We start from the raw sequence: 13,367 nt of genomic DNA on the forward strand, positions 1-13,367 counted from the left end.
CATAATAATCAGATGGTTTTACATATTTATAACCTGCATCACATGTTAGTAGCTAACAAATGACTAATTTCAGATCACGCATTCTATTTTTCTTACCCATAGGTAAAATATCTCTAGGTTTACATAATTCCCTAAAAATCCAAAGTCTTAATTATCACTCTAAAACTATTTTCAATAGAAAAAATCCCTGCTATTTTAATATGATTCTGGTAAGTTTTAAAAAAGAGGAAACAGAAAACAAACATGATCCTATTGATTTACCTGTTCCGTGAATTTCGATTACAAACTGCAGACTTCAGTTCCCATATCATGACCCTTCCATCACTCACTATGAGGGCAGCGGCATTCTCATTGACAGGACAACACACCGTACTGAAGGGACGGACAGTTTTTGTCACCCTGATTGCATCACACTGGCTTCGTAAGTCATATGTGAGCTCCTGGACAGGATCTGGGTCTTAACATAGTATTGTTTTCTTGTAAATATCAGAAAGCAACTGTAATGATATTACTAATACTTGTTTTAATTTAAATAAAACCTCAACTAAAAAGGATACCATTCCTTTACTAGTGCAAAGTTTGTCAAGAATGGCTTCCCTCTTTATAATTATTACTAATTTCTTCAGAATATAAAGATAATTACCTTAATGACTATCTACACCAAGTTTAAAACCCAAAACAATAATAATCAAGATAGCTTGTTTTTCAATATTTTTTAAATAAAGAAAATGCTTTGAAAAATAATCAATAGTGATGATTAAATAATGAACAGTGCATTATAGACCATAATTTACAGTAGTCTATATATATAAGCCTGAAAATAATTGAACTTTACAAAATGTAAAAAAATCACTTTCACCTTTACACAGTACTTCATTTCACAAAACATTATTTTTATTCTCCAAGATACGACTGAATGAAACTGACAACTGAGTGACCTAGAGACTTATTAGCCTATGTCACTTTACAGTGGAAATTCCTAAAGCAGAAGAAAAGTCAAGGGGGTATAATAATAAATGTACATACAAATTAGACTTGTGCTAAATAAAAATTCACAAAAGATAACATCTACTTGGCTGGTGGAAATAATCAAGGAATTACAAAATACTATTTTCTTGGTTGTACATAGTAGGTGTACTAGTATAACTCCATGAGATTTTTCTTGGGCTTTTGCTTTTTAAGCCCCCATTATAACCATATTCGACTTTCTCAAGGCCAAGATTATCATTAACTCTATCATTTGGCTGGTATTTACCACATGAAGCTTTATAAAACAATTCTGAAGAAAACATAATTAACATCATTGTGGGATATAAACTCACCCAGTTCCTCATTTGAAGTGGTGAAAATACTGTTATAAGATCTTCTGACACGCAAAGTTATACAGCCATTTTCATGTAGGCAAAATAAACCATCACGTTGAAAGCAGGGTATTACCTTTAGATAAATAATTTATTTACTTTTTAAAACATAAGAAATTAAAGAGTATATACTGTGAAACTCAAACTTGTATTTAGAGAATATGGGCAAAAAAACAATACAAAAACAAAAACATAGCACATACTCCAAAGCTTTAAACAGTTAAAAAAAAAAAATACATTTATAATCATAAAAAAAAATGTGTCTTTATCCATGTAACTTAAATAGTTCAGTAAATATCTTCAGATCAGTCAGAATTTCTAGGGTAATCAAACCAATCAAAAGTGTAGAAAAATAAGGAATGTAAAATAACTTTGTTAATCTTTAAATCAATAGAAAAGAAAAAGTCAAATGAAGGACTTTTGCAAGATTATAGTTTTTCTCTATATAACATTCATAATCAACTTTTGGGGATGTAATTTATAAATTGTAGATACCTGAAGAAATGGAACTCCTGTTCGTTCTATTGCAACCACACCTACTGTTTGATTCACCTCAAGGTCAAGGATTAGTATCTCTCGAGGATAGAGTAACAACATGTGATTCCTTTTGGAAGGCAGATACGCCAACTGAAGGCAATCATTGAGAGTTACGAATTCAGCACTGAAAAAAGTAAACATTTACTTTAGGCATCAAGAAATGAGTCAAAGACTTCATTCATATCAGAAAAAGCTAATAAGGAATTGAATGTTGTACTTTCACATAATAATTGTCAATGAGAATGTACAACTTTCTCTTGAAATGACCAACAGGAGCTGGTATCTAAAACTTAGACTTCTACTACGTGCCAAAATCCAAATTATGACAATAATGTATAGACTGGACAGAGATGTTTGTAAATTTTTTGAAAAACTGAAAGTGTAAGATTGAGTCTGTGATATAACATGGTGAGAATGCTATACTGACATTCATAACATAGTAGCTTTATTTCCTTTTGCAATGAAAATACTAAACAGATTGCTGTAAACAAAACTCAGGATTAAAACAAAACCTTTTAGGGTAATTAGGGCCACTGATCAAGTGACTGGGCAAGTCACTTCCTCTATTCTGGCTTCATTTACTTTTAAGCTGTCTCAAATCTTTTTGGAAACAAAGTAGGGTATTTTATTCACTCATCACAGCATTTTCTTCTTTGTAAATAAAATATGTAAAACTATATGAGGACTGTAAAAGACTGTTCAAGAGTTTCAAAAATCATTTCAGTAATTTGTGATTATTGCATATAATTAACTACCTTTTTATATTAACTATATTCCAATAGAAACAGAGATACAATTATGTACATTTTTAACATAATGATTTTATTAAAAGGTTTTGAAATTTAAAATAAAGTTAGAGGACTAGAAAGAAGGATTTGGACTGCATTAAAATCCTGGCTCTGTCATTTCCTGGTTGGGTGAATTGAGTAACATATTTAAAACACTGTGGGACTCAATTTCCTCATTTATAAAATGAGAACAGTACTGCTACCCAGGATTGCAGTAATATTATATGTAATAATGTATGTGAAAGTACCCAGAGCAGTTCTATTTGAAGGAATTAATAATTCACTTCCCCCAAACTCAAGATGAGAGTAGATTCATTTGAGAAAAATGTAACATATAAATCATAACTTATAAAACTATTCAGACTACAAAATAATTATTTATTTATGAGACAGAATCAATGAAAAATGAATAGAAAGTTCTCTTAAGATATTTAAGACGCAATCTTAAAATTATTTCAGTATAGAGTGCAGAATAAATTAGTGAACTTACCTGGCTTATGGTTTAATATATAAAAATGATATTTACATATAAATTCAGAATGTACAGCCATTTGTATTTTACCACATATTTGCACGTAATTACCCACAAAGTCTAGATAGAATAATCTTAGCATATTAAAAATAAAGGCTCTTTTAAAATGAATGTCAAAAAAACTGCCAAAGTAATAAAACTATAAGAACAACCATTGCTCTAGGAAAAAGATAAATCTATGTGTAAGGCATAAAATTAGTTACTTAAAATAAAATTTTATTCAGTTGCTTTCTGATATGAACAATAGCTAGCAGCATTTACCAAATGAATGCTTACCAAGTATCAGCCACTATGTTAAGCACTTCAGTTATTGTATCTATTAATTCTTATAGCAACCGTACGGAATTCTTTAAAACACTATTTTAGAGATTGGGAGAGTGAAATTTGAGCAAGATTAAAGAATTTTTTGAGTCACATAGCTACAATTTCCCCTAGAATCCTGGCCCTTAACCAGTATGAGAAACATCTTTACATACGTAAGAAAAACACCCATATTTTACGACTAAAGAGACTGCACAGCATTTAAGTCAGAAAAATGTATTGAAAATGAAAATCCAGATTTTTGTCCCTCAATTTTTAATGTATTCAATAGCCACAACGTTAGAATGTTCATCTCACATTTTCAAAACTAAAAATTGGAAGTAAAAAATTTTAATCTGTGAAAAATCAGTGGGGGGAGTTTAGCCCAATTAGTGGAAACAAAGGAGCCACATTAAATGCTGAATCTCCTTTTAGGAGACGAGACAAAAAGACTATTTTTCCTCTTATGAAATTGAAAAGTGGAAATGAGAAAGGGTGAGATGAAGAAGAAAATCAATCTTAGCACATCTTCAAAATGATTTTTTTCCAATAGATGATAAACAGACGAATGCTGTGGTTAGCGTTACACTGTTAACTTACCTGGGTTTCTCCTGCGTGATTAAGATTTTCACTTTATTAAGAGCCTTCTTAGCCCCCGTGGCTGCAGCCAGCTTGCTATGCGCTGGGCTGGAGTGTGGGCTGGATATGTAAACTTTTTTCCCAGGGCCTGAGGGAGGCTTGGATGGAGAGAAGTCTGAGATGAACACAATGCCCTCACTGGTGAGTACTACATGGAGAGAAGCAAAAGGCTGATTAAAGTTTAATCAAGTTTAGCATAGTTTTTTTCCAACACAATTTTGAGAGCAAGGTAATGATAATTTTAATAATACAGAACTGGCAGTGTTACGCAGTCATAACATAACAGGAATGTTCTCCAAGTAGAAGTGAAACAGGAGGTCCTTTACATTTCTTCAGAGGCCTCCGAGCTTAGCATTCTAAATTAATGTTTTATAGTGAAGGGATACCAGAAGGTTACTGGCAGAGAGAACAAATGTTTGTTCTTCCAAATAATTCAGTGCATGGACTTTCATTAGAAACCTTTCCTCATTATATCCTATAACTTCAAAATCCAAATACTTTTCCAAATATAAAATTCACAGAAGAAAAAAAGAAAACCCATATAGAAGCGGCTTTTCCTATTGCACTTAGCTGAATTCAAACATCTGATTGGATGATACAAATTTTTGCTGATCACCATGAGCCACCCCGTCTAAATATATTTCCTTTTTTTTCTTGAGCATCAGATTAACCCCTAGGATGTACAGTGTTCTTCTTCTCTTTATATCCAGAGTAAAAGTGGAGTGGCCGACTGCCTACCACAACCTGCCCAATCCCATTCCCCCAGCCTCCTCCATTCCCTTTACCCGATTTTACTTCTTTATACCACTTAGAACTATGTTCAGATTTTAGGATCTGACTCCCTCTCACTAGAATACACACTCAATGAAGGCAAGAACCCTGGTCTCGGTTCACTGATATATTCTAGGTTCCACAACATGTCTGACATACAGTAACTACTCAAGAAATATCGGTTGGATAATTGAATACAAAATATTTTCTTAATAACGTAGTCACAAAAACATGTCTAAAAACAAATTAATTTTTAGCTCAGTAGCTCAGTAAAACATCAAAAGCACATTGGCAAAAAAGCAACCTCTGCAAAAAAAAAAAAATTCCCTTGGGTTTCATCTGTTCCTTACATGCATCTGCTTATGACACTCAAGATGCATGTCATGAATTAGAGAACAATTCTTTAAAAAGGAAAAGTGAATTTGGCCATAGACTAAATGCAACCATTAACTTTGGTTCTTTAAATGTTACAGAAAAACAAATTTAATTAAGTATGAATTAGAATAGCACACCATTTTCTCCTCCTGACTAATGTTATTCTATTTACAAATTCCACATAGTGATGGTCTAGCTTGCTGATTTAAATTTCTAACTATCAAAATACTTGCAAATGCTATGAGTTACGATTTGGTATCTGTACTAGGATTGTGTTAGGGGCTTAGAGATGTGTTTCTCCACTTTGCTCAGTTGTTTTAACATTATAGATGTACGATGTGTGTATGTATCTTATGTATACAGCATTAACTATATCTAAATACCTCAAACTCATTTTCCACAAGAAACTATTACTCACAAGTTAAATGTGAGGGATCAAAAGGGTCAAAGGAAAAAGAAAGGATGTTATCTGCATAGCTCTTCTTCCACAGTTTGGTGCCGGTGTCTGCATTCCAGAGCACAATGTAATTTGGTGGGTGGATGGCCAGCAGTAAATCTCGGGAAGCATCTTGACTCCATAACCACTGAACATCTGTAAAGACCAGATAGAGGCAAAATTTAGAAATCATCCACTTCAAAACACTTGGCTAACGTGTCCTTGATATTTAGTCTTTTGTTTTGTTTTGTTTTTTCTACATAATCCTTAAAATCTTAACTCCACCTTCGCCTCTCCCCCAAGGTTGCATATATGTGTACATGTGTCAAGATTGCAGAGAAGCTAATTTTACATAAAAATGTCTGTACTTTAGAATCTCAAGGTCAAAATTTTCAAGTAATCTGAAATATGACTTCAAAGAAAATACACGGCAATTCGCAGCAATCATTACTTTAAACTTTATGTCAAAGACTGTCCTAGCCACGATCACTAACATGAGACTCTCCTAATGCTTTTGCGGAATTATTTAATGGGACTTGGCAGAGTGTCACGTCTTTTCACAACAATAAACAGCATAAAGATTTAGTTCAGTACCTAGTACATAGCAAGTACTCAATAAATATTTTTTAAACAGTTATTTTAAAAATTCTCTCAGTCAAAACAGCCACTCTGTCAAAGCCTTGAGCGTAAAGAATACTGTTTTGGTTTTAAGTCAATAACATAAACAAACATAAACAAGCAAACAAATCATCTATATAAAAGAATAAAATCAGTAATAGAAAGTAAGCACTGAGGGCTAATATAAAACAGCAGCTCGGCTAAGTGTAGTTATACTGTAGCTTAAGATTTCAAAACTGTTTATAGCAGTTTAATGTCTCTCATCATGCTTGACTGAGGCTGATGTCGAAATTAACGCATTTTACCAAAGCTCAAATCAGCTGGGATTGGAGCAAATATGCCCAGAAATGTATTGATAAAGATAAAAAAACCTAGATTCAGATCAGTAGAACAGACTAAGCACAATCAAGAGTTAACTAGGAAATGATGAAAATAAATGGATAAAAATCCACTCTAAGATGAAGTGTATTAATATAAATACTTAGCAGTGCACACTTTCCTCACCCTGAATAGGTTTGGTGTGTTCTTGGATCTCACACTGAGCTACTCCTGCTGCTACATCCCAAACGATGATCTTTCCATTGACATCAGCAGAAGCTAGGCGCAAGGCATATGGTGAGCCAATGTTATGGTGATAATTTTCTCTGGCCCATTTAACCTAGTATCAAGAAGAAATCAAATCGAGTAAATACCTGCACTGGATGACTAAACATAACTTGCATAAAACATCAACCCGTACCCACACTACATTCCACACTTACAGCACAAAAATATTTAAAAAGAATAAACAGGAAACCAGTTTCCATCTTGAAAGTCAGGCGTTTTTTATTATTTATGGTACTTTTTAAAAGTTGCAGTTAAAATATTTTTGAAAATACCACTACGTTCCTGCCTTTAAAATATCGAAAATGATGGATAGCCTTAATACTCTGGGAAATCCAGGTAAACACTCCAAAACACCATATCATGAAATGGTAATGATCATTGGTACATACTAACGATCAAATATTACAATCATAAAATCTAATTATAACAGAACACCTAAAATCCTAAATTGCCAAGGCGAATGTTCTTCTGTATTGTTCTCCTAATTAAAAGGAGACAACTTAGAGCTACAAAAATCTTGCAGATGGAAAAACAGGAAAAAAAATAAAAGCAAACAAAAAACTCTGGCTGTCCCTCTTTCATAAAATTGGAAAAAATGGTAAGCTTTTTCTCTTTAAAAAAAAAAAAGGATGCTTCATACCTCTACAATATCACAAGAAGAGAATTTTAAAAATAAAAACTGTAAGAATTCCAGTGCAAATCACACTAATCCTGAGCATCAAATACTGATAAAGGTCAGAAATAAAACACACAGCGTTCACCCTAACCCAAGGTCTTCCCCAGCCACTTCCCTGGCCACAATGTCCCCTCTCCTCTAACTCAGTGTCCTGCTTGTTTTCTTTAAAGCATTTACCACACAACAATTTGTAATTATTTTGTTTACTTTGTTTCGATCTATCACCAACCCATGGACAATAAGCTCCACAGGGCAGGATCACGCAGGCCATACTGTAATCCCCAACCTTAACGCGGTGCCCAACAAATATGTGTTTAATAAATGAACTGAAACACCACAGAATCTTTAAATATATACACACATAAACATATGTATGCAGGAGAATGTGTGTGTCTGTGTGTGTGTGTGTATATACACATATATATACGTAAACACACTATACATAATGCTGAGGTAGGGAAGTATGCTAACCAATTCCTATAGTATTCATGAAAAAGATGGAAACACAAGGTTTTGTAAGCTTCAATGTCCATATGCCTTAAGGTTCTACTGTAATACATCTTTTCCTCAGGCAATATTTTTAAAAATGAAATGTGTGTATATGTGTATGTGTATATGCTTGAATATGTATATGTATTTTATGTAATGTGTACATATGCAAGTAGATCCTCATTATTTCATTATTTGCAGATTCTGTATTTGTGAATTTGCCTCACTAAAATCTATTTGTGATTTTTATTGCAAAATCAGGATTTGCAGTGCTTTTGCAGTCATTCATGGACATGTGCAGAATGGCCAAAAATTTGAGTCACCCAACACACGTGTGCATTCCCAGCTAAGGCCCAACAAGGCGTTCATGTCTCAGCTCTAACAATGCAAACAAGTGTCTTTTCTGTGGTCTGTTTAGCACGTTCTTTGTATTTTTGTGCTTTTTGTTGATTTTACTATTTAAATGGTCCCTGGGCACAGTGCGGAAGTGCTGTCTGGTGTTCCTAAGTGTAAGAAGTTGTGATTGATGCGCCTTATAGAAAAAACATGAGAGAGAAGCTTTGTTCAGGCATGAGTTATAGTGCAATTGGCTATGAATTCAACTTTAATGAATCACCAATACATGTTAAATAAAATGCTTTTTAACGTGAACACATACAAGACAAAGTTATGTACTGATCAGTAGACAAAAATATTGTGACTAAAGCCTCACAGGAACCTAACCCTGAATTTCCCCTAGGAGCAAACAATGTTTTAGTATTTGCTAATCAGTGTTTGCAGCAACTTTACAGGATAAAACTACCGTAAATAAGAATTTGCTGTGTGTATACATACATATATACAAACACATATATACACGTGTATGTATGTACGTGTTGTGCTTGAATTCCATTTATGTAAACCCCAAGCAGTATATATATATGTATTTTTAAACATCACGTAAACACATCATAATCAAACTGCTGACAACCAAAGATATAGAGAAAATCTTGAAGGCAGCCAAATGACTAAAGATACACTGCACACAGAGAAACAAAGATAAAACTCTCTCATCAGAAATTATGCAAACCGGAAGATAGCAGAGTAGTCATCTTTAAAGTACTACAAGGAAAAAAACTGGTGAAACACATTCTCAGGCAAACAAAAGCTGAGAGAATCAACCAATATTAGATGTATACCTCAAGAACTGAAGCGAACTTTTTCAGGCAAAGGGAACATATAACAATATCAGACTGAGACTTGGATCTACACAAATGAAAACTCTAGAAATTCCAAAACGACAGAAGGGAGCAGGGGAAAGAGAAAAAGAGAGAGAGAGAGAGATTTTTCTCAAAAAACCCCTATACTTACACCTAACAGCAGACTTAATAGTACAAGACTGAGTGCTTTCCTCCTCGGCTCAGGAACAAGACAAAAATATCCTGTCATCACTCTTATTCACTGTAGTAGAGTTCCTAGACAATGCAATATTACAAAAAAAAAAAGATAGAAGACATACAGATGACCAATGAAAAAACTAAACTGTCATCTGCAGGTCACACTATTGTATATGTAAAAAAATCCCCCAAAACTACAAGATCTAATGAGTTCAGCAAGATCACAGGATACAGGTCGATACACAAAAATCAATTTTACTTCTTCCCAGTTCACATTATATATAAAAACTACCTCAAAGTGGATCAAGAACCTAAATGTAAGAGCTAAAACCGTAAAATTCTTAGAAAAAAAACGAAGGTGTAAATCTTCTTGACTTTGGGAAAAGCAACAATGCTGTATTTCTTGAATACAGCAACAAAAGAAAACACAGATAAACTGGACTACATCAAAATTAAAAGCTTGTGTTTCATAGGACACTATCAAAAAAGTGAAAGACAACTCACAAAATGAGAGAAGATATGTGCCAACCGTGTATCTGATGAGGAACTTGTATCTAGAATATATAAAGAACTCTTACAACTCAGTAATAAAAACACAATGCAATTTTAAAATGGGCAAAGGACTGAAAAGACATTTCTCAGAGAAGATATACGACTGGCCAATAAGCACATGAAAAGATGCTCAACATCATTAGCCATCAGAAAAATGCAAACCCAAACCACAATGAGAACCACTTTATAGCCACCGGGATAGTGACAATCAAAAAGATAATAATGAATGTTGGTGAGGATTGGAAAATTGGAACCTTCATACACTGCCGATAGGTGCAGCCTCTTTGAAAAACAGTCTGGCAGTTCCTCAAAAAGTTAAACACAGAGCTACTACATGAGTCAGTAATTCTATTACTAGGCAGATTCCCAAGAGAAATGAAAACACAGGGTCACACAAAAAAATTGTACATAAATGTTCATAATAGCATTATTCACAATACCTAAAAAGTGGGAAATACCCGAATGTCCATCAATAAATAAATGTGGTTTATCCACACAAGTGGATTATTATTCAGCAATAAAAATGAACAAAGTACTGACACAGGATACAACATGGATGAACGTTGAAAACATTACGCTAGGTGAGGGTCAGGCACGAAAGACCACATATTGCATGATTTCATTCATGTGAAATATCCAGAAAAGACAAATGTCCAGGACAGAGATTAGTGGTTGCTAGGGATGACGGGAGTGGGGGACGTGGGGGGCAGTGACTGCTAATGAGTTAGGGTTCTTTTTGGGGTTACGAGATTGTGGTGATGGCTGTACAACTCTGCGAATATACTAAAAACCTTGGAATTCTAAGCTTAAAATGGGTGAATTTTATGGTATGAATCTCTCAAAGCTGTTATCAAAAAGAAAAACAGAAAGACTCCAAGTCTCTATTTCCACTCGCTCCTAAAACTTCAGATCACTGTAATTCAATTGCCCCAGGAGGGTGGGACTTTGCATGTTGAAAACATAAAATCACTGACTGCACACAAACTCAGCTCATCGTAGTAATACTGTCATTCAGTTACTCAAACAGAAACTTTGGAGTCATTCTATTCTGACTTTCACTTAAAATCGACTACTATAAAGGCTATCAAGTTTACCTCGCAGGCAGCTCCTAAATAACAGCCCTTCTTGCCTCAGCTTTACTGTAGGCCCTTAGAGTTTCCTGCCAGAATCACTGCAACTCTCCTAAATGACCCGCCTTGCTTTGCCTGTCTCCAACAGATCCTCCACTGCTGTCAGAGTGAATTTTTCTAAAATGCAAATATGACGCTATCAATCGCCTACTTAAAACTCCAAAATTTTCTCATAACCTGTACAACTTTCAGGGCAGTGCATTTCCCTGGCTGCCTCCTCTTTCATCACCCCTAAATGCGTATCCCGTCTTTTAGCCACCCTTATCCACACTACTTCTTTTGTGTATATTCTTCCTCTTTCCTGCAGGGCTCCTCCCCACTTTTTCACTTGGCTAACTACAGTTTACCAGCCCCTAAAATGAAAAGACTTCTGTGATGCTCCCCAGATCCCTACAACTAGGTAATGTGCAGCCCCTTTGTCTTGCCACAGCACATTCTGCAAGTCTCGCTAATTACACTGTACTTGTGTGTTTTCTTTTCATGCTTCCTCACTAGACAATGAATTGCTTGAGGGCTGTCATTTCCCTGTCCTTGGCACATGCTAAGTGCTAAAACTAATGAATGAGTAAGTGGTGTTTTCCATCAGCTTTGACCTAAGGACTAGCATTTAATAGCTCATCCTGGACTGACATAAGCCATATGCACGGAAATACTAGGCCACCCCAAATAGGTTATTATATTTAAAAGCGATTCAACATTTATACATACGACTTAATGAAATTTTAGTCACACCACTTTAGCACACACAATATATTATAGAGTCAAAGTGGAATTTGACTTACCTTGACAACATCAGCTTTATGTTTTTCTAAAACTTGAAGAGTCTGGGCCGTACTGGAATCAATCACTACCACAAGCGAATGACATCCATAAGCAATTAAACCTTGCCAGCCCCTAACAAAACAGTAACATGAAAATGTCAATAAATTTACCTAATATGGATTACCATTCGTAAAATCATTACCTAAGTCTGAAGGCCAGTATGTTACATTATCCCGTTTAAATGAAAGGTTTAGCTAAACTTAAAAATGCTTGTTGAAATTCGTTTTCCCTTTGTATAAAAAACTTCTAAGGGCTATGCGTCTAGAGCGTTGAGGAAACACAATGTAACTCCTGTCATCTATTTGAGGGCATACTCCTTGTCTTATTCAACTTTGAGACCTGAGCTTCCACAAAGTGCGTGGATTCATTGTGGATTCACGCTGCATATAATCCGTGATGAGTCCTGGTCCTTCCAACTCGGTAAGATAAACACTGGACAGGTTTCAGCCCCCTTGCCAACATTCCCAGCAACCACAGCTCCAGGCTTTTGCTTTACATTAGCCGAATTACTAATATTCAGAGCCGCAGTCTTATTCTACACTGAAAAGATAGCAGTGAAAGGAAGGATAGCACAGGGTGGTAGCACACTGTTGAATGAATAAAGGTAAGGGACAGGGATAAGAGAGAGAAGGCAGGATGGGGAAGGGAGGGTGGTCAGGGGGATTTCACGGTGAGAAGCCTGGAGATCGGAGGAGAGGTGGCGGGGGAAACGGAATGTTTACGGAAGGTGTGGGGAAAGGAGCAAACAGAAACAAAGATGGGAGCAAGAGGGCAAACATATTTGCACAGGGCAGGTTCTCACACCGGGTATTTACCACTTTAATAGCAACAACAAAAAATCCCAGCATTTAAAAGAAAACCTCTATCATGTGAGGGCGGCACCCAGTCTTGGCGAGGCCAAACTATCCAGGGGTGAAACCTCTTGTTTTTCCCCTTCCCCTCACAATCTCCTGGCCGAGCCTGGCGGCCTCGAAGCACGGCGCCCTCACCAGTCCACCGCCGCCTTGTTGTGGGCGCTGAGCGCCCCGGTGAGGGTGCGAGCCGACACCTTGAAATTCACCGAGTAAGGTAACATCACAGCGGAAACGCCCGGCCCTCCGAGCCGACGGGCAATCAGGAAGCGGCGGCCACTGCACTTCCTTTCTAAATACACTCCGGGTGGCTCCGTGGGCGCCGCCATTTGGTTCCGCCGGCTCCAAGGTTCCACCGTTCCTGGATTCCGCGGACCAGATTCCGCCACTCCCGGTTCCGCCTCCATCAGGGTCCCGCCGCCCTTGCGGTTCTACCGCTTTGTCGTTGCCCTGGGCTGTGCCTTAGAAGAAGTGGGGCTACTACCTACATCATCTCTGTTGTCTTCAG

The 13,367-nt window shown here is 36.1% G+C and overlaps 1 protein-coding gene across 1 annotated transcript in view; it reads right to left on the reverse strand.

Annotated features, from left to right (window-relative positions):
- Nucleotides 1-13,140, reverse strand: part of WDR11 (WD repeat domain 11) — a 51,084-nt gene extending 37,944 nt beyond the window's left edge. Inside the window, exons 1-8 of the mRNA XM_033130898.1 lie at nucleotides 12,998-13,140; nucleotides 11,969-12,080; nucleotides 6,862-7,015; nucleotides 5,722-5,895; nucleotides 4,119-4,305; nucleotides 1,857-2,022; nucleotides 1,323-1,437; nucleotides 262-457 (exon numbers count right to left, since the gene is read on the reverse strand). Of these exons, the coding sequence (XP_032986789.1) occupies nucleotides 262-457; nucleotides 1,323-1,437; nucleotides 1,857-2,022; nucleotides 4,119-4,305; nucleotides 5,722-5,895; nucleotides 6,862-7,015; nucleotides 11,969-12,080; nucleotides 12,998-13,083 (1,190 nt within the window). The 5' untranslated portion in view covers nucleotides 13,084-13,140. The remainder of the gene's footprint in view (nucleotides 1-261; nucleotides 458-1,322; nucleotides 1,438-1,856; nucleotides 2,023-4,118; nucleotides 4,306-5,721; nucleotides 5,896-6,861; nucleotides 7,016-11,968; nucleotides 12,081-12,997) is intronic.
- Between the last annotated feature and the right edge of the window lie 227 nt (nucleotides 13,141-13,367).

Source organism: Rhinolophus ferrumequinum, chromosome 16, assembly GCF_004115265.2.
Source record: "Rhinolophus ferrumequinum isolate MPI-CBG mRhiFer1 chromosome 16, mRhiFer1_v1.p, whole genome shotgun sequence".
In the NCBI taxonomy this organism is placed as follows: Eukaryota; Metazoa; Chordata; class Mammalia; order Chiroptera; family Rhinolophidae; genus Rhinolophus; species Rhinolophus ferrumequinum.